We start from the raw sequence: 26,329 nt of genomic DNA on the forward strand, positions 1-26,329 counted from the left end.
TCCTTCTGGTCTGAGCTCTGCAAGTTCCTGACCTGGATTTGGGTTTGAGCAATAGGCTTGTGGGTTTACTCTGATTGGAATTCCAGTATACTACTGCTTTATTATCAACCAAGTAGAAAGTTCTGCTGGTTCAAAGTGACAACCACGGGCTTGATCTGGGATTTCTGCCCCAGTTGTTTCATGGAAGGGTTTAGACTGGGCAGAGGCTAGAATTAAGACTCTGCTTCAGGGTCTAGCCAAATAGCTACTACTTACTTATGAACTTGTTTCTCATTCAGTATATACAACATAAGAACTAGGACTGCTCCTCACCCTGGAACACCACCCCTAGACACCCCTACTTAGACAGTCCTTTATGTATAACCCAGAACTTGGTGATCAGCAATCAAGCTTCGAGTTTTCACTTTTCACAAGTAGAACCTTCTGTGCTATATCTAGGACTTCTTGACCCTGTGCTAGTAGAGCTCTGTGGTCCTTCCCTTGATATACACTGTTGCTAATATCTGCAGACCTCTCTAACTTCCTATGCCAACTTGAACTGGAAAAATGACTCGTAATTTTTTAAAATTAGATTTCCCAATTGGGATTCAGGTTGGTACATTTTCTAGATCTGTTTAAAGAAACTGGAGATGGGAAAAAAACTCGTGTTTCTTTCTGCTTTCCTGCTATCTTCGCTTCAACCCCTTATTGCTTATCATAAGTTTTCTATAAGCAACATCATTGTAAGGAAGGTTTGTGCCCTCTAGAGCTATTGACAACAGCTACTACTTTTCTATTCTAGCACTTTAAATGTGCTTTTGCTAACAGCATCATAAGCCAGTCAATCTAAAATTGGTCCACCCTTCCCTAGCACAGAGGGAAGGAAGCGGGCATGATCTCTTATTAAGGCATCCCCCCCAAAAAAAAAATACAAAGAAGAGAGCAGAAAGGTCAAAAGAAATCACAAACAAGTAGGGCAGTTTTGAAAGTTACATGTCAAATTTATTATATATTTTAAAAGAAAAGCAAAGTGAACATAATAAAGATTCATTGTTTTGTGTATAATTCTCTTTTTCTGTTCTACTACACATGGAAATGGCCATTTTATTTGGTCTTTGTTCAGTAAAAAAATACAATCTTTTGTCTCTCTCTCACTAAAAGGTCTCAGAGTAAGGGCCATTGACTACCTATACTGTCATACTTCACAATATGTTTTTTAAGACCAGGGGTTGACATAACTCCTTTGTATTGGTATTTTTCAATTCTCATTATGGCCTTCAGGTCATGTATAGAGTGAGTCTCTTGAATGTCTTTATGTATCCAGGGAGGGGGGAGTCACTTACATTAGCATCAAGTTAGCATTCATCTCCAGCCTCAGCATTTTCTAAGCCTTTTCTTTCTTTTTTCTTTGTAAAAGATCTCCATAAAGGCAGTTAAATAGACTGGGGGTTTTGTTTTTACACCACAGTCATTTTCCTTTAACTTTATCCCTCATAGGGTTCTAGATTTTACTTGGAAGAGCTCTTATAGGTTGGTCTGGGCATCATCCATAAATGTACACTTCCATGTTCAAAAATTCTGCAATCCCCTTAATCTCTACCTATGCCCCCTGTCTCATATGATGAAATAGCTTTATTCTTTGTCAAGGCTAATGTAAAGATTGAAATTTAGGGGAGACTGAGGCAGGTAGAAATTAGTTTCTCTCTGCAAGGAGTATTATATTTTAGAGGTTTATTAAAGATTAAGGATTAAAGAAAATACAGGATGAGAAACACGTGCCTAGGCCAGAGAGGCCTAGACAAGATAATCTCACATCATGGAAGAGACGCGTCTGCTCCAAAATGGAAGTCCAAAAGAGACCACAAAAGCCTTTGCAATCAGGTTAAATCCTTTCTCGATCTCGGCCCACCTGAGAATTCAGTGAGATTACAACGCATTTTGGGGAAGTGGAGCAAGGGCTTGTGGGGATTGAAGTCCAGAGTTCAAAATCCATTTTTTACACTAACTCTTCTATATGTTCAATAGATCTCATTCCATCCCATCTCCTTCAATAGATAGCCCCTTCTGTTATCCCACTCTTTCATTTATTTTCAATCTCTGTCTATAGGCTGCTTACCTTACTGCCTATAAACTCATGGCTATACCATCCTGAAAAAATCCTCACTTGATTCTTCCATCTCCACTAACTATTGTCATATATCTTTTCTGCTCTTTATAGCTAAACTCCTTTGAAGAAGCCATATACAATAAATATCTCTACTTTCTCTTCTCTCACTTTCTTCTTGACCCTTTATCAACTGACTTCCTACTTCATCATTTCAGAGAAATTGCTCTCTAAAGTTACTAATGATCTCTTAATTGCCAAATCCAATGGCCTTTTATCAATCTTCATTCTCCCTGACCCCTTTGCATCCTCTGACACTGCTGATCACTCTTTCCTCCTTGATAGTCTTTCTAGTTTTTGGACACTACTCTCCTGGTTCTCCTCCAACCTTACTGATTCTTTTCTGTATTCTTTGCTGATCCTTATCCAGGTCATACTCTCTAACTATAAGTGTCCCTCAAGTTTCTAGCTTGGGCTTGCTTCTCTTCTCCCTCTATATTACCTCACTTGGTATGTTCATTAGCTTCCATAGATTTAACTACAGTCACTATCCTGATGATTCTCAAATTTACCTATCCTACCCAACCTCTTTACTAATCTCCAATCGCAGGTCTCCACATGCCTTTCAGACATCTCAAACCATATGTCCAAGAGATTTAAATTTAATTTGCAGAAAACAGAACTCATTATCTTTCCCCTCAAACCCTCCCTTCCTCCTACTTTCCCTATCACAGTAGAGGGCAACATCATTCTCCAAATCCTTCAGGCTTGAAACCTAAGAGTCATCCTGGATTTTTCACTCTCTCTCACTCCCTATATTCAAAATGTTGGCAAGGCCTGACCAATTTCATCTTTGTAACATCTCTTGCATATAACCCCTTCTCTCCTCTGACACTGCAACCCCTCTGGATTATTACAATAACATGCTGATGGGGTCTTCGTGCCTCAAGTCTCTTCCTACTGTAATTCATTTTCCATTCAGGCACTCAAATGATCTTCCTAAAACTCAGGTCCCTTCATGTCATATGCACTTCCTCAATAAAATCCAGTGGCTTCCTATTGCCTGTAGGAGCAAATACAAAATACTCTAGTATCCCAAATCCTTCATAACCTAGTCTCCTCCTACTTTTCTAATCTTCTTATACTTTACTCTTGGCCACATGTTCTTCAATTCACTGACATCGGCTTTCTGGCTGTTCCATGAACAAAACACTTCTCTCAGACTGGAATGCTTTACCTCCTCCACTCAGACTATTGACCTCCTTGACTTCCTTCAGATCCCAACTAAAATCTCCACCTTCTATAGGAAACCTTCCCTGATCCCTCTTAATTCCAGTGTTTTCCTTCTTTTAATTATTTCCCATTTATTCTGTATTTGTCTTGCTTTGTATATATTTGTTTCTGCGTTTTCTCCCCCATTAGATTGTAAAACTCCTTGATGGCAGGGATTGTCATTTGACTCTTTTTGTATCCATAGCCCTTAGTGTGTTGCCAGGCACATGGCAGGTGCTTAGTAAGTATTTTTAGAATTCAATTGAATTTGAGATTCCAATCCAACCCCCTCATTTTACAGATGAGAAAATTCTGTCTCAGAGAGGTTAAATGACTTGTTCAAGATTACAAAATTGGCCTTGGCAAGTCAAGATTTGAACTCATTACCCTTTCCAACCGAAACTTTCTTTATAACTTTAAAAAATATATTTAAAAACAAAACTAATATTTTTGCCAAGAAAATCCAAATGGAATCAGGAAGAGTAGGACACAATTGACTAAACAATCCCCATTAAAATATTAAATCTTTGAGGGCAGGGATTGTCTTGCCTGCTTGTATTTATATCCCTAGTGGTTAGCATAATTATAGGTACATAGTAAGTGCTTGACAAATGTTCTATCTGTCCATCTAGCCATTTATTTTGTATCAGAAGAATGTATGCTCCTTGAAGGCAGGAACTGATTTTTCTTTGTTTTTGTATTCCTGGTCTAGCTCAATAAATATGCTGCCCAAAAGTGGATACAATAATCCAGATGAGGTCTGAGCAGGGAAGAGAATGAGAGAATTTATTCTAGGCAGAGTTGATAGGAAGAACAGCCTTGAAGAGGAATGGGGCATAGTTTTACTAAGGGAGAAGGAGATTGTAGTGGTGGAATATTTCATTTGGAACCATGGAGTAACTTGTAGAAAGCCTTTTAGTTCATTTGGGAGAACTGGTACAAACTCACTGTGTGATCTTCGGGGAGTACTTGTGCCTTTTTAGTTGTTTCCTCATTTGTCCAATGAGGACAGAGCAAAAAGGTCATCTGAGATGACTTTCAGCTGTGATACTCTACTATAGCCTTGGGATTCTGTACTCAAATTCTTTTTCTTCCTTTAAAATGCAACTCACTTATCTTTTTTCCATAAAACCTTTCTTGATTTCCACAAATACCTTGAAAGTACCCTCCATCTCAAATATCTTGTATTTTATACTCACATTCACGATATTTATATACACACATATACATATAAATATATGACAAATATAAAAAACTAACAGATAACATAATTCATTCCTAAAGCTGGGACTTTATATATTTGTGTATGCATATATATATACTTATATACATACACAGACATATGTATGCACATATATTTGTATTTATTACTTTTATATTTACAGTTAATATTTTTTGATATGTCTTTGTCCCTTCCCCTTCCCTCCCCAAAGTAAGCTCCTTGGGAGTTGAGATCGTCTCATTCTTTGTATTTATAACCCCAGCGCCTATCACAGTACCTGGCAAACAGCAGGCACTTAATAAATGCTATTTGACTTATTTATAGGGCAATAAGGAACCAGGAAGTTCAGGGAAATTGGATTCATTTCCCAGTTCTCAATTCCATGAGTTCTGCAATAAGGACTTTTGCCCTATATTTTGTCCAATCAGACTAATAATTAGATTCCTTGAGAATAGGGATTCTCATTTTTCGTGCTTCCACCCCCAGAGCATAGCCTATCTAGCACACAGTAGGCGCTTGATAAAGGCTTGTCGACTTATTCACAGGAAATAGGAAACCAGGCAGTTCGGTGGGATGGGGAGACAGGACTAATTTCTCGTGATGAATGAATTCTGTAATCAATACTTTTGGTCCAACCAGAAACCAAAATAAGGTAACTTCTAGTCCTCCCCCACAGACTCCCTTTAATAAGAATATAGCGTCACCCGTGCTCTTTCACCCTGGTCCTTTGGTTCCTCTCCTCCCACGGAGGAAAGGGGCGGAGTCTCTACATAGCTGAGAGTGGGCCATTCCGTGAGACGCGGACGAGAGGATGAAGGAGGGTTGTGCGCCTGCCCGTTGTAAGGCCTTTCTCTGGAGGCGGGGCCGCGAGGCAGGCGGGGGTGCGCCTCTGGGTTGAGGGCGCGCGCACGTTGTGGGCAGCGCGGGGACTGCCGGTCCTGGTCTTGGCGTGAAGCGGCTGCGTGATCCCAGAGTGGGAGCGGCTGAGGTGGCACAGCTGGGATGTCGCGCACGGTGAGAGACCCCCCACCCCAACCCCAACCTCCCCAGCCTCGGGGTCCGGGGACCCCTGCCCAGTCTGGCCCAAGGTCGGCCCCTTCTTTCGAGACCTCTGCCCACGCACTCGAGATCTCTCTCACCAGAGACCCCAAGATATCTACCCCTTAACGCTGTGTACCCCCCTCTCCTTCATTTTCTCCCTACCGCTGCCAAACTTCGAAATACCTCCCCTCTGAGACACCAGACATTAACCGCTAGACCACCAGCTAGCTCTCCCACCAGCTAGCTCTTCCCGGCCATTTGATATTTCCTACCCAGACACCCCAGACTCCCAGGCTTTTTGACCGGAGAGACCCCGATTCTGCAATGGCTCAGATATTTCCCTGGGAGAGGTCTTGCTCCAGACTCTAGATATATCTCCACTCTGTGGAGAGAAGCTCTGTTATTTGCCCTGATCACCCACCCTACCTTGACTCCTCCCCCCCTCACCTCACAGATCCTACCTTCTCTAGTGTGTTGATAGAATAGCAGAGTTTCTGATCCCCATCCCCCCACTTATTTATTAGGGAGGAGTCCCCATTTACCAATCCTCAGCAGCCACTGCTCAGTCTTATTGGAGCTGTAGATGGTTATGTTTATCGTGCTTTGCGTTTCAGCTGACTTTACTTGGTTATTATCTCCATGATACAGCAAGGAATATGAAAGGCAGCCTGAAGAAAGTAATGGATAGAGGACCAGTCTGAAAGTTTGGAAGATTTAGGTTTGAATTTTTGCTTGTGACACTTAGTAGCTAAGTATCAAACTCTTGTAGCCCAGACAACTTAAGACAAATTAAGTTGTCCATGGTACAAGGAATTTTCATACTTAGAGTTCCCTCAATAAAAGAACAGGTGCAGATCAAAACCAAAACTTATTTAAGGGACTCTGACTTTGAATCTTGTATGTTTTCAATATTCTGTATCCTTTTGCTTCCCTCACAGAATAGGGCTCCATTTTTTCCGATTTCCCAGAGTCCTGAAATTTAGCTCTTAGAATATCCTGGAGGAGTGTGTTATAATGTGATCTTTAGATTGTATTAAAGGTAATTCTGCCTTGATTAGCCCACATCTTTGAGTATTGTGTTTAATTCTAGGTGTTACATTTTAGGAAGGACAGTGATAAACTGGAAAGTATCCAAAGGAGAGCAGCCAGGATAATAATCATACCATAAGCAATTCTGGGGATGTCTTAAAAGTATTTGAAGAACTGTCACATGGGAAAGTGATTAGATTTGTCCTGCTTGGTCTCAGAGAGCAGAAATAGGAGCAATGGGCAGAAGTTACAGAGAGGCAAATTTAGGTTTTATATAAGGAAACATTCCTAACAATGAGAGCTATGCAAAATTATAATGGACCACCTCAGGAGGAGGTGGAGGCTTTTCTGAGCAAGGGCCAAATGGCAACTTGTTAGGGTATTGAAGAAGGAATTAATTTTATGTATGACTGGGACTAGATGGCTAAGTCTCTTATGACTGAAATTTTGTAGTTCTAAGTTTATCATACCTTTTTCTCCAGCTTAGATTATTCCTACCCCCTTTTGTCTTATAAGTATATGATTATAATAGTGTAGTTGGATTTTCCCAGGATTTAATAACTTCTTCATAGACCTAGCATTGAGCCATTTTAGCAGCTACTATTCTTGGCTCATTTTCTCTTTTTTACAAGTTTTTCTTATTTGTAGTAATGCTATGATTTACCACCATATACTGCATACCATAAGCTCAAAACTGTTGGTTGTAACCGGTGCTTGACATCAAACTTAAAACAAACCTAGAAGGATGTTTAGAGATTACTTGACTTAGCACCTTCTTTTTCCAGAAGAGACTTATGCCAGAGAGGGAAAAAAATCTTACCTAAGGTGACAGCAGATTAGTGCTCTCCTAGACCATAACTAGTTCTGATTTCTCTTGATCCAGGGTTCTTTTTACCATAAGACATCAACTCTCATCAACAATGCCGAATCAGCTGACTGTGAAATTGTTAATAATGATGAGATAATATTAGATTAGGTAGGAGTCCTTTATATATGAGTCCTGTTTTGATGCTAATAAACTCTGTGACTTTGGTAAAATCTACCTCTTTTGGGGTTCAGTTTTCTTTTCTGGACAATGAGAGAGAAATTTCATAGCTTCATATGAGGAAAATACCCTGTCCCAATATAAATTGGACTCCTGCACAAATAAAGTAGATTGAAGGTCTAAAAGCAGTTGTCGAAGAAGAGATTTTCATGCCAGGACAGGTTGGAATAGATGGTCCTTTTCAGCTTTGAAATTATAAGCTTCTATGACTGGATGATTTCTAAGAATCTGTTCTAGTTCTCAGATTCTGAAGCTATGATTCCATCTTTTACTTGGGTGACTTTTAAAAAAAAATTTGGTAGGGATTGACATGATTTTGAACTTTATGTATCAAAATGTGTATAATGGGCTTTTTTCAAAATGGCATTCATTCCATTCCAATTCCACAAACATTTATAGAGTACCTACTGTGTTCAAGGTGTCTCTTTAGTGAATAGAGGACTGACTTCAAAAGACTTAATAAGTTCCAGTCTTGCTTCTGACATCCAGGCTCTGTGACCAGACAACTTTTTTATCTTCTCAATGCCTGTAGCCATCTAAGCTTACAAGTTATACACATATACACCCACCCACATATACTATATACATAAATATTTCTTCTCCTTTAGTCATTCTGTGTCCAGGATGACTTTTGTATAAATGAAGGAAAGTAGCTGATATAAATATACACAAAGAAGTGATACTTTGTAGAATGAGTGAGTGTACTTTGACTTGGCTTCTTAGAAGTGCAAATGAGGTCTCCCTGCTATTTTACAGTCTCTTGTGACCAGTTGCCTCAAACTGTCTGACCGTGACCCTTTGGTTATGCAGTCTGTATCCAGGAAATAGAGTTTTGTTTTTATGCAGAAGTGGCTGGGATTCAAGACTGTAAAGGGAAGAAAATGAAGTCAGTAGGGGTGACTCCAGAAGATAAGAAAGGACAGAGGGACTAGAGATCACCAAATTTCAGAATGGAAGGGACGTCAGAAGTTTGACAGCCAACCCATACTTGGCAAAAAATCTCTTACATATGATACCCTGAAAGAGGTCATCTAGCCTTTATTTAAAGATTGACAATGTGGGGGAACCTATTTCCTCCTGGCAGTTAATTATACTCTTGGATAGCTCCAGCAAGTATTTCTTCTAGCAAAGCCTAAATGTATCTCTTTATAACTTTTGCTCACCTCCCAAGTTATGGTTTTTGAGCAAGGAAAATAATCCATTTTCCATGTGACAGAATTTAAAATACTTGGATGTATCATTTCTCAGGCTTTTCTTATGGAGGCTAAATAGCCCCAGTTTCATTCATTAGGTTTTCAAAGTATGATTTGGGTATCTGAGACTCTTTTAAAAGGTCCTTGAGTTCAAAATTATTTTTATAATACTAAGACATTATTATAGATTCATGATTTCATGAGTGAGGGTACTCTGTTGGTAAAGATTCCAACTCTTTTCACACACACTTACGCTGTGTTATTGTCCATGTCTCTTCATACATATTAAATAAAATAAAGAGATCCTCCAAAAGACCTGACCCTTAATATTTCAGAGAGTAAACTACTATAGCTCATTTATGTCCTCCAGGCATCTTTACTGTGTCCTTTAGACTCCTTCTAATTGTGTTTCCTCTAAGATCTTGGTGTTTTATTATACTTAGATATCACAGAGAGAACAATATTATTGAAATGATGAGCTTTTATAGCTGCAAACTCTTAGGTTCATTTTCAGTGGCACAAATTCCAAGGGACCCAGTCTATTACTCATACACTTTCTTGGACTCCACTTAACTGGCTTAAGGTTATAGACGTATAGCTGGAAAGGAACTTAAAGGTCATTTTAGTCCAACCAAATCACTTTCTAGATGAGAAAATCAAGGTCTAGAGATGCCAAATGGCTTGCCCAAGGTCACCCAGGAACTAAATATCATATTTGATCCTCAGAAATTTTACAGAAGAAGAAACTCAGGCTCAGAGAGACTGTTACTTGCTCAGCAGTACATGTCAGGGGGAGGATTTAAACTTAGGTCTCTCCTGACTCCAAATCCAGCTTACTGTCCCTTGTGGCATCTCATTACCTGTGTAATACCTGTTCAAAATAGTCAGGGCAATATTGATATTAATAATAGCCCTTAAATTTCTGTTGTGCCTTGTGGTTTATGAAGTCTTTTCTTTACAATAAACCTGTGAGGTAAGTAGTACAAATATAATCTTCAATTTCAAAAGCAGGAAATTCAGTCAGAGGAAAATATTTTTGCTATCACTTGGCTAGTAAGTGGCAGAGCCTGTATTTAAATCTTAGATCTTTTGACTCAGAATCCACTGTACTTTTCATTATACTATGTCTTGGCTGATTGCAGTACCATGGTCATATCATTGTCAGGCTCAGGTTTTTCATATGTAAGATGAGGATAATGATATTTTCTCAACTTACTTCCTGGAGTCATTGTAAGTATTAAAAATTAGAATGTAGGGGGCAGCTGGGTAGCTTAGTGGATTGAGAGCTAGGCCTAGAGATGGGAGGTCCTAGGTTCAAATCTGGCCTCAGCCACTTCATAGCTCTGTGACTCTGGGCAAGTCACTTGACCCCCATTGCCTAGCCCTTACCACTCTTCTGCCTTGGAACCAATACATAGTATTGATTCCAAGACAGAAGGTAAAGGTTTAAAAAAAATTAGAATGTATATGAAAAAGCTTAGAAAAAAAATTTTAATTTCATACAGCTATAAGGCATTATACTCTTACAGTTATACCTTATTCATTGGACATCATTGGAGAAAGAGCTGTTCTACAGAGGCAAATTTTCCCTATAACTATATCTTACCTTTAAAAACAGCTTTTTTCAGACTTTAAAAACTGCTTTGGTTAGAAACTTGACTAATTAGCTGTGCGACTTTGGGTTAGTGTATCTTTTCTTTTTTTTTTTCAAATTTCCTCATTTATAAATTGCATTATGTGGGACAGCTAGGTAGCACAATGGAGAGAGTGTCAAGCCTAGAATCAAGTCAAGAGGACCTGAGTTCAAAAGTGGCCTCAGGTACTTCCAAGCTGTGTGACCCTGGGCAACTTACTTAACCCCTATTGCGGAGCCCTTACTGCTCTTCTGCCTTAGAATCAAATGATTCTAAGACAGATTCTAAGACAGAAGATAAGGGTTTTAAAAAATAAAAATAAAAAATAAAATATTCATCAGTGAAATTGAGGATGCCCTAAAGAAGATCTAACAAAATAAAGATTCTTTTCTTATGATGAGTTCTAATTTCCCTAGTCATAAATACATTGTATTCATTACATCAAGCCCTGGAATATTACAAAACCTCCTCAAATAAATTCAATGAGAATGACCTTTTATATGAAACAGATGAGAGAATGATTCAGAGCAGGTAAACTCACCCATGGTTACATTTCTGTTAAGTTTCAGAAATAAAACTTGAACCCCAATCTTAAATGCCCTGCAAATCTAGCTTTCTCTCCACTACCTGGGACTTTGAACAAAGCATTTTACTTGAGTCTCAATTTATGTATCTGTAAAGTGGTTTGACTAGATCATGTCTAAGAATCCTTCCAGCTGTAAATCCTCTGATCCTTGGAGCACAATTTAATCTTTACTGAGAGACACTCCTTAAGTCCAGAGTTCTTAACCTAGGGTCAGGTCAATGGACCCCAAAGGGATCTGTGAATAGATGTGGGGGGGGGGCGTTATGAGCTTAGATGGGGAGGGGGGAATTACAGCTTCATTTTCAGTAACCTCTAATTGAAATTTAGCATTTCTTTCAATTATTTTATAATTGATATATTTTATAATTATCTGAGGAGGAGTCCATGTACTTCACCAGAACATACACACAAAATATCTCTGGTCTTGGTGCTTAAAATAACATTATATATAGTAGGGACCCAAATACTTGTTGAATGAATACATGATTATGAACATCATATTCTCTGCCATGCTATGATAGAGTAGTATGAGGAGTCCTCAAGGGCCTACTAAGTTATGGAAGGTTGTTGGCTAGACTTGGAATGGGCCTTGTGAATTCTTGTGTTTGCAATAGACTTTTTGCTCCCCTTTAATTTACTGCATCCAATTGTTGCAGGCTAAGAAGCTAATTTGCTCAACTTCATAAAACCATATGTAGAAGGAGAAAACTATAAAGGCCACTTCTGACCACAGGACATGAGTTATAGTGCATAGTCTTCATGACCTCAACTTTGGCTGCTTATTTACTTTGCAAATTTCCTTTCTGGTCCTCAGCTGAGTTCCCAGTACTTAAAATTCATGAGTAACTTACCCCAGATATTCATGACAGAGATTACTAGATTAGGAGTTGAGGCCTAAGTTTGAGATAGAATTTTGACACTAACTCTGTAACTCTGGGAAAGGCATTTCCCTTCTCTCAGATTCTGTTTAATCATCTGGGCAACAAAAGTCATTATAACCTGTACTATCGGCCTCCTTGGAATATGCACTATTATTGCAGGGCTAGATTGTGCTGATAAATTAAAAAACATCTTGAGCGCCAAATATCTTTCCCTTTTGCATAGGATATATATCTATATATCTATATGTATATATATATATACACACACACACACACACACACACACACACATATATATATATATATATATATATATATATATATATCCCTTACCTTCTGTCTTAGAATCAATATGATGTATTGGTTCTAAGGCAGAAGAGCAATAAGGGCTAGGCAATGGGGGTTAAATGACTTGCCCAGGGTCACACAGCTAAGAAGTATCTGAGGTCAAATTTGAACCTAGGACTTCCCATCTCTAGGCCTGGCTCTCAATCCACTGAACCACCTAGATGCCCCCTTATATTCTTTTTAATAGAGGTTATACTCCCCAAAGTGTCTTTGAAAAGAAAAATATGTGTATACATTAGAAAAAGGTCTGGTTTTATACAAAACACATTTTGGGCAAAAGTGTGGCTTATATTCAGACCACTACTCTTTCTCTTTCTTTTCTTCCTTTCTTCCTTCTGTCTTTCCTTCTTCTCTTCCTCCTCTTTCCCTTCCCCCTTCCTCTCTTGTGCCCCTCCCCCCTCCACTGAACCACTTAGTTGCCCCCAGAACAATATATTTTCAACAATGAAGGCTGTGTTATGATGCCTTTATAGCATTTTTTCAGATAGTTTGGATCCTTTGAGATTGAATTTTGCCTTACCCTATTCATCCCCTCACATTTCTCTAAAGCTTTAATAAGTGTTTTCCCTTAGCCCTGGGAGGTAGGTCCTGTAGATAATATTTTCCTCCTTTTATTGATGAGAAAATTGAGGACTGATGAGGTTAGAACTAGCATGATGTACTGGATTGAGAGCCAGCCTCAGCCAGGAATGGCTAAGTTTTCAAGTGCTACTCTACCTGATTTGTCCTGACTTGAAGGCCATTTAATGCTCTAGCCATCTTTCTAAGACTAAATTGCAGAGAGAGTACAAGCCAGCATTGGTATAGGGAGTTTATTCATTTAGGAGTTACTTCTATGATGACATCTCAGGTCTGTCCCAATCTTTCCTTCTGCTTTGTAAATAAGAGCCTAAGAGCAATTGTGTTTGCCTCCCTCTCTGATGTAATGAGATGTTTGGTTCCTATGCAGATAACAGTTGGACAAGATGAATTATGAGACCTCTTGTGCTCTAATTGTGAAATTCTATGATTTTGGACTAAGCCATAGAAGTTTCCAGCAGGAAAGGTCCAAACACCCAGGTTTTGCCTCTGAAGTGAATCAGCCTATTCTGTATTGTAAGGAGACTTTACCCATAATGAAATCATAGAGAGCTGAGCTGCTAAACCAGTACAGCTGGTGCTTCTGGGCAAATGCTGCCAGAATTTGCCATTTCTTGTTGTATGAATTCCCACGTGGAGGATCTGGTTAGGCCTGTTGATAGTTTAAAACTTTGGGAGACTCTATACTGAGATCAGAGCTGTTGAGTGGCTCAGTGGATAGAATGCTGGGCTTGGAGTCAGGAAGACTCATCTTTCTGAGTTCAAATCTGGCCTCAGACACTTAAATAGCTGTACCACCCCATGAAGGTCACTTCACCATCTTTACCTCAGTTTCCTAAATCTGTCAAATGAACTAGAGAAGGAAATGGCAAATCACAACTGAAAAATCACTGAACAACCAAGTAGTGAGGTCACAAGTAAGGCTTCACAGAACTTTCTTTTGGATATTTTAAACTAGGTGTCCCATAAGCATCTCAGGCATCATATCTAAAACAACTTAATCTGTTTCATTCTCCCTACATCTCCCCTTTTTCCAACTTTCCTGTTACTATCAAGGGTACTAGCATTATTTCTCTTTGAAATTTTTTTTTCTTCTCAATTGCATCTAAAAACAATTTTTAACATTTTTTTTAAATTTTGAGTTCCAAATTCTCTTCTTCCCTCCTTGAGTAGGCAAGCAATTTAGTAGAGATTATACATTTATGATCATTCAAAACATTTCCATATCAGCCATGTTGCAAAAGAAAATAAGGAAGAAAAGAAAAAAGTTTTGAAAAAATATGTTTTGATCTGCATTCAGACTCGCATCAGTTCTTTTTCTGAAGGTGGATAGGATTTTTCATCAAAAATCCTTTAGAATTGTCTTGGATCATTGTATTTCTGAGAATAGCTAAGCCATTCACAATTGATCATTGTACAGTATTGCTGTTACTATCTACACTTTTCTCTTGGATCTGCTTACTTCATTTTATATCAGTCCAAATAGGTCTTGCCAGGTTTTTCTGAAATCACCCACCTCATTTATTATCACACAATAGTATTCCATCACAATCATATACTACAACTTGTTCAAGCATTCTCTATTTAATAGGTATCCCTTCAGTTTCCAATTCCTTGCCACCACAAAAAGAGCTGCTATAAATATATTTATACATTTGGTGCTTTTTCTTTCTTTTTTTAAAATTTCTTTGGGATACAGATCTTATGATCAAAGAATATGTCAGGTCAGAGAATGTGAAGTTTTATAACTCTTTGGGCATAGTTCCAAATTGCTCTCCAAAGTGGTTGGATCAGTTCACAACTCTATCTACCAATAGTATATTAGTGTTCCAATTTTTCCACATCCCCTCCAACATTTATCATTTTCCTTTTCAGTCATATTAGCCAATTTAAGTGTGAAGTAGTACCTCAGAGTTGTTTTATTTGTATTTCTCTAGTCAGTAGTGATTTAGAGCATTTTTTAAAATGACTGTAAATAACCAGCATTCTCTTTTACATTTAATTATTGTTTTTTTCTCAATTTCATATAAACAAAAAAATTTTTAAATTTGTTAAAATTTTTGAATTCCAAATTCCCTCCCTCCCTTCCCCTCTCCCCTCCTTAAAAAGACAAGCAATTTGATATAGACTGTACATGTGTAGTCATACAAAACATTTCCATAGTAGCCATATTACAAAAGAAAACACAAACCCACCTCCTCCCCCCAAATAAGAAAGTCAAAAAGTATGCTTTGATCTGCTTTCAGACTATCAGTTCTTTCTCTGGAGGTTGATAGTATCTTTCATCATAAATCCTTCGGAATTATTTTGGATCATTGCATTGCTGAAAAGGGTTAAGTCATTCACAATTGATCTTTGTACAATTGCCATTACTGTGATATAGTGTTCTGGTTCTGCTCACACCATCTTGCCTTGCATCAGCTCGTGTAGATCTCAGATTTTTTTTAAATCGTCCTCATTATTTTTTAGACAATAGCATTCCATCAAAATCATATAGCACAACCCAGAATTCTCTTAATCAGCTATCAAGGGCACCAGCATTCTTTTTTTTTTTTTTGCAACTTAGTATCCTCAATTCCTCTTACCCCATATAGCCAATCTGTTTTCAAGTGTTGCCATGCCAACCGTCAAAACATCTCTTGTGTACATCCTATTCTTGCCAGACCTGCCACCATGAGTTTCTTATAGCTTAGCAGGCCTGACCACTCTACTTCTCTACTCCATAAACTAGTGGCTCATTATTATTTCCAGAATATCAATATAGAACTGTCTCTTTTGCTTTTAAAGTCTTTTACCACTTGGCCCCTTCTTATGTAAAAATTAAATTAGTTTCTAGATATAAAAGTATTATATTTTATGAGGTTTATTAAGGATTATTAGAAATCAAGGATACAATATAATAAACCATGTGCCATGGGCTGATTAGCCCATTCACAGCCTACTTACTACATGTCGCAATGTCCGAGTAGAGGAAGAGAGAGCCCGAAGTAGGTGTTAACAGCTAATTTAAATACAAATTGTAATTTTGCCCAGGTGGGGACTCTGGTGCAATTATAGGGAATTCTGGGAAGTACCAAGGACTTCTGGAGATTGAAGTCTGGGGTTCAAATCTCCATTTTACACTTATCAATCTTTTTACCCTTTACTCCCCTCTTCATACTTTATAATCCAACTATACTGGTATTCCTGCCATTCCTTAAACATAGCCCTCCATCCCTCTCCTGAACCCTTTCAGTGGCTCTTTCCTAGCCTCTAATATACTCCTTCTACCTAAACCTCCTGGCTTTCCTTCAGGCTTAACTCAAATCTCAGTACTTCAAGAGGCCTCTTCTGATCCTACTAGTACCTTCCCTTGGTGATTACCTTCCATATACATTCAGTTATCTGCATATTGCTTCAGTCTTCAAAGTATGAAGTCCTTGAGGGCAGGAAAGGTGCCTTTGCTGTTCTTTGTATCCACAATACTTAGCACAGTTACTGACATGAGTAAATGTTTTATCTGGGCTTGTTGGTTTAATCAGGACTTTCTGATCTGATGTAAACTGTTGGATCTTAGAAGACAGCAACAACATTGATACTTGTGATTTCTTTTGGTTTTAAAGTCAGGATGGGAAACTCATATTGGAGAGTGGAGTGGAGACAGTGAATGTAGAAATGTATTGCATTTTAAAAGTACAGTTTTCCTACGGGAAGCCTTCCTCAATGCCTCTTAATTCCAGTTCCTTCCCTCTTAATCATTTCTTATTTATCCTTGTATAGATAGCTTGCTTTATATATATATACATATATATATATATATTTGTTTGCATGTTGTCTGTCCCCCTAGAATGTAAGCTTCTTGAGGGCAGGGGCTGTCTTTTGCCTCTTTTTGTAACCCTAGTACTTAGCACAGTGCCTGGCACATAGTAGGCACTTAATAAATGTTTACTGATTGATGGATTAATTGGTTGGAAATCCATCCCCTCTAATTGTATCACCTCTTTGAAGTCCAACCACCCCAGGCAGCAAGGTTGACTGGTATTGCTGATTTACATTTTGCCACCATGGAATGTCATCCATTTGCTGCCTTTTCTGTGTGTCAAGAGGCAGTGAGCAGGAATGTGTCATACATATCTAAGACCCATGCCCATGGCCATGCTATGGTTTATCCTTCATTCTTTAATCCTTCTTCCTCATCTTTAAAATGGAGATAACCATTCTTGTACCAGAGGGGAAAGGAGTGCCTACTATGTGCCAGGCACTATACTAAGTGCTTTTTACAAACATTAACTCATTTGATCCTACCTCATAATAACCCTGCAAGGTAGGTATTATTATTATCCTCATTTTGCAATTGAGGAAACTGCAGTAGAGATTAAGTGACTTGCCCAAGATGACTCACCTAGTAAGAATGTAAGGTTGTATTTGAACTTAGATCTTTCTGACTCTAGGCCTAGCTTTCTAGCCACCAAGCCATCAGGTGCCTTGAACTAGCTCAGTTCCAGGATGGTTGTGAGAAAAGCATTTTTCAACCTTTACATGCTATAGAAATGTGAGTGCTTATTATAATAACTCAGTTACAGATACAAATTCCATAAAGAACCATAAATTACATTCTGTGAAACTTTGTTTTACAGTTTTACCCATAGTTATCTGTGAGGTAACTTGTATAGATATTATTTTCCTAATTTTACAGATGAGGAAACTAAGGATCAAAGAGATTTCATGATCATACTCTTTAATTGTTGGAGGAAGCATTCAGATCCAGGTATCCTAATCCTTAGAATTTTCTATACTATTTTTATCCTGGAATAGAAAAAGACCAAGGGGTATTAGTAGACTGCAGAGGTAATATGAATCAGTAGTGTGATGTGACAGCTAAAAGAACAAATGCATCATAGGCTGCATTAAGAAAAATATGGTGGCCAGAGCAGGGTAAGTAACAGACTTTCTGTCTAATGCCCTAGATCCCATCTCTTTTGTGTTCAGTTCTGGATGTCAATATTAGGTCTGTATTCCAAAGATGCCCTACTTTTTAGTTTAAAGATATTTTATTTTCCCAATTATATGTAATAAGTTTCAACATACATTTTCCAAAATTACAATGTTTACACCATCTCCCTCCCTCACTTCCTCCCTCTACTCACAGATGGCAAGCAATTTAAACTGGGCCATACATGAATTATCATGTAAAACACACTTCCATATTAGCCATTGTTGTAAGAGCACACTTATACAAAACCAAAACCCCAAATAAAACCACAAATAAACTGATATGAAAGATAGTATGCTTTGATCTGCATCCAACTCCCAACAGTTCTTTCTCTGGAGGTGGATAGCATTCCCTGTCCTGAGACCTTCAGAATTGCCCCAGATCATTGTATTGCTGAGAGTAACCAAGTCTTTCATAGTTGATCATTGAAAAGTATTGCTGTTACTGTTGTACAGTGTTCTCCTGGTACTGCTTATTTCCCTCTGCATCAGTTCATGTAGATTTATCCAGCTTTTTCTGAAATCATCCTGTGTATCATTTCTTACAGTATTCCGTCATCATCATATACCACAATTTGTTCAGCCATTCCCCAATTGATGGACATCCCCTCAATTTCTAATTCTTTGCCACCACAAAAAGAGCTGTATAATATATTTGGATAAGTAAGGCATCTTTGGGATACAGACCTAATAGTGATATTACAGGATCAAAGGGTATAATACACAATTTAATGGTCCTTTGGGCACCAAATTGCCCTCTAGAATGGTTGGATCAGCTCACAACTCCACCAACAATGTATTATTGTCCCAATTTCGCCATATTCCCTCCAATATTTATCAACTTTCCTTTACTGTTATATTAGCCAATCTGATAGGTATGAGGTAATACCCTAGAGTTGTTTTAATTTGAATTTCTCTAATCAAGAATGATTTAGAATATTTTTTCATGATTATTTTTAGCTTTGGTATCTTCATCTGAAAATTGCTTGTTCATATCCTTTGACCATGTGTCAATGGGAGAATGATTTGTATTCTTATAAATTTGACTTAGTTCTCTATTGACTTGAGAAATTAGACCTTTATCAGAGAATTTTGTTATAAAATTTTTTCCAGTTTGTTTCTGGATATCACATTTTAGGAAGAACATAGACACATCTGATACCTCTCCAGGAGATAATGAGAAGACAGACCAATTATTGACCATAAATAGATGAAAGGACCAGCAATGATTAACTTGCAGAAGAGATTTAGAAAGCCCTAATAGTCATGTGGAGATATTTGAATGGCTTTCAGTATGGAAGAAGGGACACTTCAAGGTTAAAGTTAAGGTCAAGTGAATAAAAGTGGCAGAAAAGCAGATTTCGCCTCTATGTAGGAAAGAAGCTCCTTGACAATTAGAGCTGCCCAGATGGAGAGGATTTAATGACCATTTATTGCATGAAAAAAACTTTGGTTAAGGGCAGCTAGTAGAAGAGTAGGTCTGGGATCAAAACTAGTTTCAGATACTTTCTAGCAGTGTGACCCTGGTCAAGTCACTTAATCCCATTTGCCTAGCCCTTACCACTCTTCTGCCTTAGAATTGATACTAAGACAAAAAATGGGGGGGGGGGGCAGGGAGAAGAGTGGGTGGGGGAGAAGACTGTTTGGAACTAGACTATGGGCTCTTCTAGTTTCCAGTGATGGTGAACCTTTTAGAGACGGAGTACAGGGCCCCACCCCCCAGACGGAGTGCTGTGCCCTGCTCCCCCTTACCCCACACAGGAAGGAGGAAATGCTTCTATTGGCTGCCTGACAGAGGGGCAGGTGAAGTGAGGAATGTTCTCAGTGAATGTAGAGAGGGGGAGGGGAGTGGCCTGAGCACTCTGCTCCCCTTTAGCTCTGCTGCCTGTGAGCCACCCACCTCACCCCCAGTGTGCTCCCATTGGGCTGCTGGGCAGAGGGATAGGGGATGAGTAAAAATGTCTTCAGGTGCAGTGGAGAAGGGGAGGGGAGCAGCTCTGGCCAAAGTCCCGCTGCCTTTCTAGCAATGAACTCTGGGGTGGGGGGGAAGGGGCGTGTTGGTGGACAGGCTATGTGCCCACAGAGAATGCTCTGTGTGTCATCTTTGGCATCCATGCAATAGGTTTGCTAGCAATGTCATAGTCTCTTAAGTATAAGGAACTAACATTCTCATTGAGGAAATAAGGTAAGAAAAAGAAATAATAAAAGCCTGCATAATTGTATGACCAGATTGGGGGTGAGTGTCATCAATAAGTGGAATTTGAAGAAGGGAAGCATCATCAAAGGCTGGAATAACCTAGGACATTTTCCTGGAACAGGTGACACTTGAGCTAAACTCTAAAGGCACAACAGGATTTGAATAGGCAGAGGTAGGAGGAGCCAAAGCTTAAGAAAGACTTGTCTTCTTTGCATGCTATATAGTTTATGAGAATACAGGCCAGTTCTTCGTATTTCCTCCCTTTAGAATATGATATGGGAGATGCAGGGTGAGGGTGGGGTTGGACAAATCACTTAACCCTGATTGTTACCACTCTTCTGCCTTAAAATTGATACTTAGTAAGACAGAAGGCAAGGATTAAAAAAAAGATACAGCTCAGGAACCATCTCCTTCATGAAGCCTTTCCCAATTCCACAACTTCTACCTTCCCTCCCTAAACTACCTTGTACTTAGCTTTGTGTATATTTTCACTTTATACTTATTTGGTGTGTGTGTGTGTGGTATATATATATATATATATATATATTTATGATTTTCTTAGTGCATTTGTTGGCTTCCCCCATTCAAACAGAAGCTCCTGAGCAGTGGTGATTGTTTCATTCTTTGCACTTGGATCCCCCTAGTGCCTAGCATAGTGTTTGGCACATAGCAGATATTTATTAAGTATTTTGTGATTGGTTTGGTTTGAGTGAGGGACTGGTTCCCCTCCCTTCCCCCACCCAAGGAAGCGCTATATTTTCCTTATGATGCTTTAACAGGGTTGTTAAGATCACAGAGAATATTTATTTGATGGGGATGGCCATCAGACTACATATAGTATGCTATCTCTTTAATGAACCTGGAAGAATTCTGAGGGTGGATAGCCCTGACTCTGCCCTTTATTGCATTTCTCACCTTTTCTGAGGTTCTCTTGATATATCAGGGCTAGTGCCCTAGTTTATGTGGGTGTAGCCTTGCTAATGAGAAGTTTTTCAGCCAATCTCTGTTCCTCTGTAAGAAAACAGTTCTTTTAGTACGGTAGTTCAAGGACCTTTCCCTTTGAATTTTAGATTGTTTTGCAGACCTTGAGATTGTCTGAAATGCCAAGTTCCTTGGCTAAAATACATTGCTGAGTTGGTGCCATTATTTGGTCTGTTGTGAGTTTGCAAGCATTTAGTAGTGGCTTACATCTGCCCCAGGGGTCAATACCCAAGGTACTGTGAATGTTGCAGTCACCTGCTAGTCAATTGAGGGAAGCATAAGAGTCCCCCAAACCAGATGAAACAATTACTACCTGATTTTTTTTGTAGGGGATGACTGACCCACAACAGGAAGAACATCTACCAGAGTTCTGGTTCCAGGGGACAGATCAGGATTTGAAATCCAGATATAGGAATTTTCTACCCTTTTCCTTCATCTCTCTTCCTGGGGTCAACTTCTCCAAACCATTCCTGCCTTTCACAATGGTTGCCTTGCTTTTTCCATTTCTGATCTTCAAAGGGTTTCCCTAAGGTTTTTATCCACCCCAGCATCACTTGGGTCACAATCCTCACTCCACTGATTTCTCAGGACAAAGTTTGTCTGGGGGGAAGCTTATTCATACATCAGTTTTACTTCATTTCTCTTGTTCTTGTGGAGCCATATCTATAAAGCCCAGTGGTCCAGGAAATGAAGTCCCAAGTGTAAGGATCCTTGCATTAGCTAGCAGAAGCTTTAGCCTGACACTTCTAAAGAGTGGCCTATCCCATCCTGTTCCCTTCTTGTACCTCTTCAAGTGAATAATCTTATTCCTCTTATCCCTCCCTCCCATAACTGCTTTTCTATCTCATGGTCATCTTTGTGATCTAGTCTAAGGATTTTTTTCTTTCTGAAGTTGAAGAGCCCCAGCTGTAACTCAGATGCTCTCTGGGGATGATGGGGGCAAGGATGGGAGCTGCATTTATGGCCTAACCATGCTCCAACTGTGTGTAGGATGGACTGGAGGGGAAAGAAATGAGGCAAGGAGACCAAGGAGGTTGTATCGATAATTTAGGTTAGAGGTATTGAGGTCCTGAACTATAATGGCAGTTATGTAAGTGGCTGAGGTAGAGTGAAAGAATTTAGGGTAAGGTTTTACAAAGTGCTTTCCTCCCTATTTACAGATAAGAAAACTGGGATTCTTGCCTTTTGTGATACAGCTAGTGAGCATATAAAGAGAAATTCAAACCCAGCTTTCCTGACTCCAGGTCCAATACTGTATCCATCATGCTCTGCATCCCTAATGCCTTCAGGAGCAGAACCTCAGGCTCCAGGTTTTTTCTTTCCCCATCCTAGTGCTGCTTGGTGACTGTTGGGCTGCTCTGATCACCAGTGTTAGCATAGAGAAGGGAGTCAAGGTCTTAAGGAATAAAAGGGTAAGGAAAAGTAGTCTGTAAAGGGAATAAGAGTGACCAGACAAGTGGGAAGAAAATAAGAGAGTAGAGTCTTCTGGAAGGAAAGAATTTTAAGGAGATGATCTGTGGTATGAAGTACTGCAGAGTTAAAATAAAGACTTAAAAGATTTCTCCAGGAATTTGTCATAGCATATAATTGTTTTTTTTTTTAATTTTAATTTTTAAAAAAGATTTTTCCAGGGTTGAAAGCTTAAGTGACTGGTTGGGTAAGATACAATGTGAAACACAAAAGAAATGTGCTTAAATAAGTAACCCAAGCACTGAGGAATGGGGTTGGGGTGGTGGTGGATAAGAATAGAGTTACATTTCTATTTATACTAATCAATTTGCTCATCTCTGAATGGATTTTCTACTTTGTAGGTCATTGATGTCGTGCCCTCTTCCTGTGGTGGGCACCGACTATTGTAGAGGCTTCTGGTGGGGTGGAAAGATCACTAACCTTGGACACCCAAAGTTTGACACCCAAAATTTGAATTGTTTTGCTACTTATTAACCTTGGACAAGGCAAAACTTCATTCTTCTGAGCCTCAATTTCTTCATTTGTAAGATATTCATAATGACCCTGACTATGTCAAAGGGCTTTTTGCAAGGATCAGATATAATGTATGTAAAGTGCTTTGTAAAACTTGAAGCATAGTATAAATAGCAACTTGTAAAATTCTTTTTGTACCTCTTTTGCCTGCTATCCTCTTTGCCTGCTATCCTCTTCCTCACCTGTCAGCCCCTCTCACACTCTGCCACCCCTACCTGCCTGTTACCTACTACTTGTTCTACTTGGCAGAGCCTCAGGCTGTAGACTTCCCTACCTCCGACAGAACTTTTATGGGTGCCTAAACTAGCTCAGATGAGGAAGTGGCTAGATATGTGGTGTTAGCATCCACAGGTATAAAGAAAATTTTTTTCTGTGGTAAGGTTAAGAGATGCTACCACTACTTGTGTTTGTTTCCATAGCATCCACCAAAGTGTACCTGCTTAGGATTGCCCTGGGTTTCCCCATTCCTTCTGACCACTGATCTCAGCTGGACTTTAAAAGGAAGAGGACCTGATTGTTCAGTGTTCCTTCTGGACCTCTGCCCTACTCCTAGGAATGTATTTCTTCCCTTGCTTCTCTTATGGTATTAAACCAGCTTCCATCTCTATGGGGCTTTACAGTTGATGTTTGCTCTCCTCCTAGTAGCACTAAAGCAGGGAAAAAGTGATGTGACTTCCCCACTATCACATAGCTGGTAATTGTGGAAGCCAGAATTAGAGCCAAACTGTTCAAGGGCCTTTCCGTGTCCTAAAGACTTTAGAGTGCTATACTATCAACCTGTTTACCCAAGGGCCAAAGGAGGACCAGACTAGCTTGTTCTGGGATTAAAGCTAGCAATAAGCAGACACTGTCTAATAAAGGGAGAAAAGTTTGAGGCTTGTATTATCCTCAACAAAATCCAGTGTCTTGAAGCATTGAAACTTTCCTCAGTCTATAACAGTGATGACAAACCTTTTAGGGGGATGGATGATGTGAGAAATGTCCTTAAGTGCCCATAAGCGGGAGGGGGGGGGGAAGCAGCCCAGCCCATATCCCTCTAGTAATGAACTCTGGCAAACTCTGTGCTGGTCCAATGGTACATGTGCCTTCAGAGAGGGCTTTGAGTGTTCCCTGTGGAACATATGCCATAGGGTTGCACCATGGGTCCATTATATATATATAAAGATAATGCCCTGAGACTAGGGGGAAAAAGTTGCTATTTGAGCCTGAACCTTACCCCATTTGTTTGTTTGTTTGTTTCCAGTTGCAACTTTGCCGGTTTCATTCAACATTGTTGCAGAGCAGGCAGCCACCTTGGTTGTCCCCAGTTGTATTCTTCAGGAAAAACTTGACACCGGGACCTACAAGGTAATGAGCTCTCTCCAGGCCACTGGGATCTTAGAGATCTTCCTATCTCTAATGCATGCTTAAGATCCAGCTTTATAGTATGCTCTCCAGATTTCTTGCCATTAGTTTTGTGTCCTGGCCTCATTATTAACTCTGGTAGAATAGGGACTGTCTTATCCTTTTATATTCTCCTTGTGCCTAGGACAGAACACAGATTACGTATTCTGCAAATGTACTTATGTATTGACTAGCTAAGAGAAAGTCCCTCATTTATGAATACATATTGATTGATTAGGGATGGCTTTTCTTTGAGTTATCCAATCAATTTGTGAATGTATTTACTGAGGCCTTGTGCTAAGTACCTGTGAAGGCTGCAAAAGTACAAGATGTCTTGCCTACCCCCAGGAGTTTGTCTGTTTGATGCAATCAGCTTGTCAACAAGCATAATGTGTTGTAATATGCACATGATCAGTCAGGAGACCAAATAATAACATATTCCACTTATGTGCAGCAGCAGACAGTTTATCAAATACGTTCCTCCCACCACCACTGTGGGACAGACAGTGCAAGTATTCCTAATCCCATTTTGCAAATGAGCAGACAAATTCACAGAACTGAAGGTTGTCTAACTTGTGTGTATCAGAGCTGGGGGCTCTCTCCAGGCTCCACAACAAGACCTGTTCCACTGCATTATTGCTACTTCTGCAAACATGGGCAAGTGCCAGATGATTGTGGGCATGAAGGGAGGAGTACTCAGAGTAAGAACCAGGCTTTTCAATTATCTGGCCTCCATCCTTCTCTCCTTTGGGTGTTTGAGGCACTGTGTTACATGAGAATCAGAAGAAAAGAAATCCATGAAGCATGTAACTGCCTGAGGGGCACGATATATATGGGAAGAGTAGCCTATCACCTGGGCCCTCTATGGTCCAGGGCTCTATTTGTGGGGCAACCTGGGGTTAGGGCAATCTGTGGAAGGGCATCTTTCCAGTTTATTGCTGCCTTTGGGGCAGTAATATAGGATCCCAGTTAATACTAGGATATGTGTGTATATAGCTTGTTTGTACTAGTGGCAGCAAACCTTTCAGTTCTTTGGATGGTGAAAAAGGCAGAATGGAGGAAGAAAAGACCTGCAGAACCCTGCAGATTCACCCCCTAACTTTGGGAGCTTCTGTTCAAATGATGGTCATTGGAAATGGGGTGGATGTAGGAGAGGGAAATTGCTGGTAGGTGATGGATGATGGAGAACAAGGGTGAGGGCTTGGGATTTTTGGCAACAGGAAAGAGAATCATCACTAGCCCTATGGCTCCCCTCCAGCCCCAAGGCTTCCAGACCCCTATGGAAGAAGGCAGTTTCCGTCATGGTGGTGGGTGTGCCCCTGCTGTTTGGGCTCCGCTACGTCATTGCTGAAAAACGCGAAAGGAGGAAGATGAGGCTTTTGGCAGAAGGCATCGGACGATTTGGCAGGTTGGTTGGCTGTGTGTGAGGGACCTTTCCTGGGCTCATCTTTCCAATTTGCTCTAAACCGCAGAGGATTTCCTTTATAGCACTGCAGTGATCTACCTGATTGGGTCTATTTCTATAACTTTGTTCTGAGCACAGAAGATACCGGTTTGGGCATCGGGAAGACCATAAACCAAGATGTTACTGACCTAGATCCTATGGCTACTGGAGCTTTAGTAGGCAGAAAATGAGGCTAGAGCTGGGGCTAGAGCTTTTAAAATAAATGCAAGTATCTTCAGAAATCAGTTGTTGCATGTGTAACATTTAAAGTCTTTGGGAAAAGTATAGTCTAAACCTCAAGGCTGTGAAGCAAAGAAGTGGGGATTGGGGATGCTAAGGGCCAGACTGGCTCAGGAACTTGTAGATCCTGATTTGTCTCTTTGACTGTTAATTCAATTAAACATTTGTTAAATGCCTGTACTAGATACATTCACTAGATACATTTTTAAAGGAGTTT

At 39.6% G+C, this 26,329-nt stretch overlaps 1 protein-coding gene across 5 annotated transcripts in view; it reads left to right on the top strand.

Annotated features, from left to right (window-relative positions):
• The first annotated feature begins 5,429 nt into the window (after positions 1–5,429).
• The window catches only part of ADCK5 (aarF domain containing kinase 5), a 42,582-nt gene continuing 21,682 nt past the window's right edge, over positions 5,430–26,329 (top strand). The window contains exons 1-3 of one of the 5 annotated variants that reach the window (XM_007488774.3): positions 5,432–5,591; positions 24,289–24,392; positions 25,687–25,836. In XM_007488774.3, the coding sequence (XP_007488836.1) occupies positions 5,580–5,591; positions 24,289–24,392; positions 25,687–25,836 (266 nt within the window). In that variant the 5' untranslated portion in view covers positions 5,432–5,579. Of the gene's footprint in view, positions 5,592–24,288; positions 24,393–25,648; positions 25,837–26,329 lie in introns of those variants that run through there. The other 4 variants (XM_007488775.3, XM_007488780.2, XM_007488778.3 and 1 more) reach the window with 4 other exon arrangements.

This window comes from Monodelphis domestica, chromosome 3, assembly GCF_027887165.1.
Source record: "Monodelphis domestica isolate mMonDom1 chromosome 3, mMonDom1.pri, whole genome shotgun sequence".
In the NCBI taxonomy this organism is placed as follows: domain Eukaryota; kingdom Metazoa; phylum Chordata; class Mammalia; order Didelphimorphia; family Didelphidae; genus Monodelphis; species Monodelphis domestica.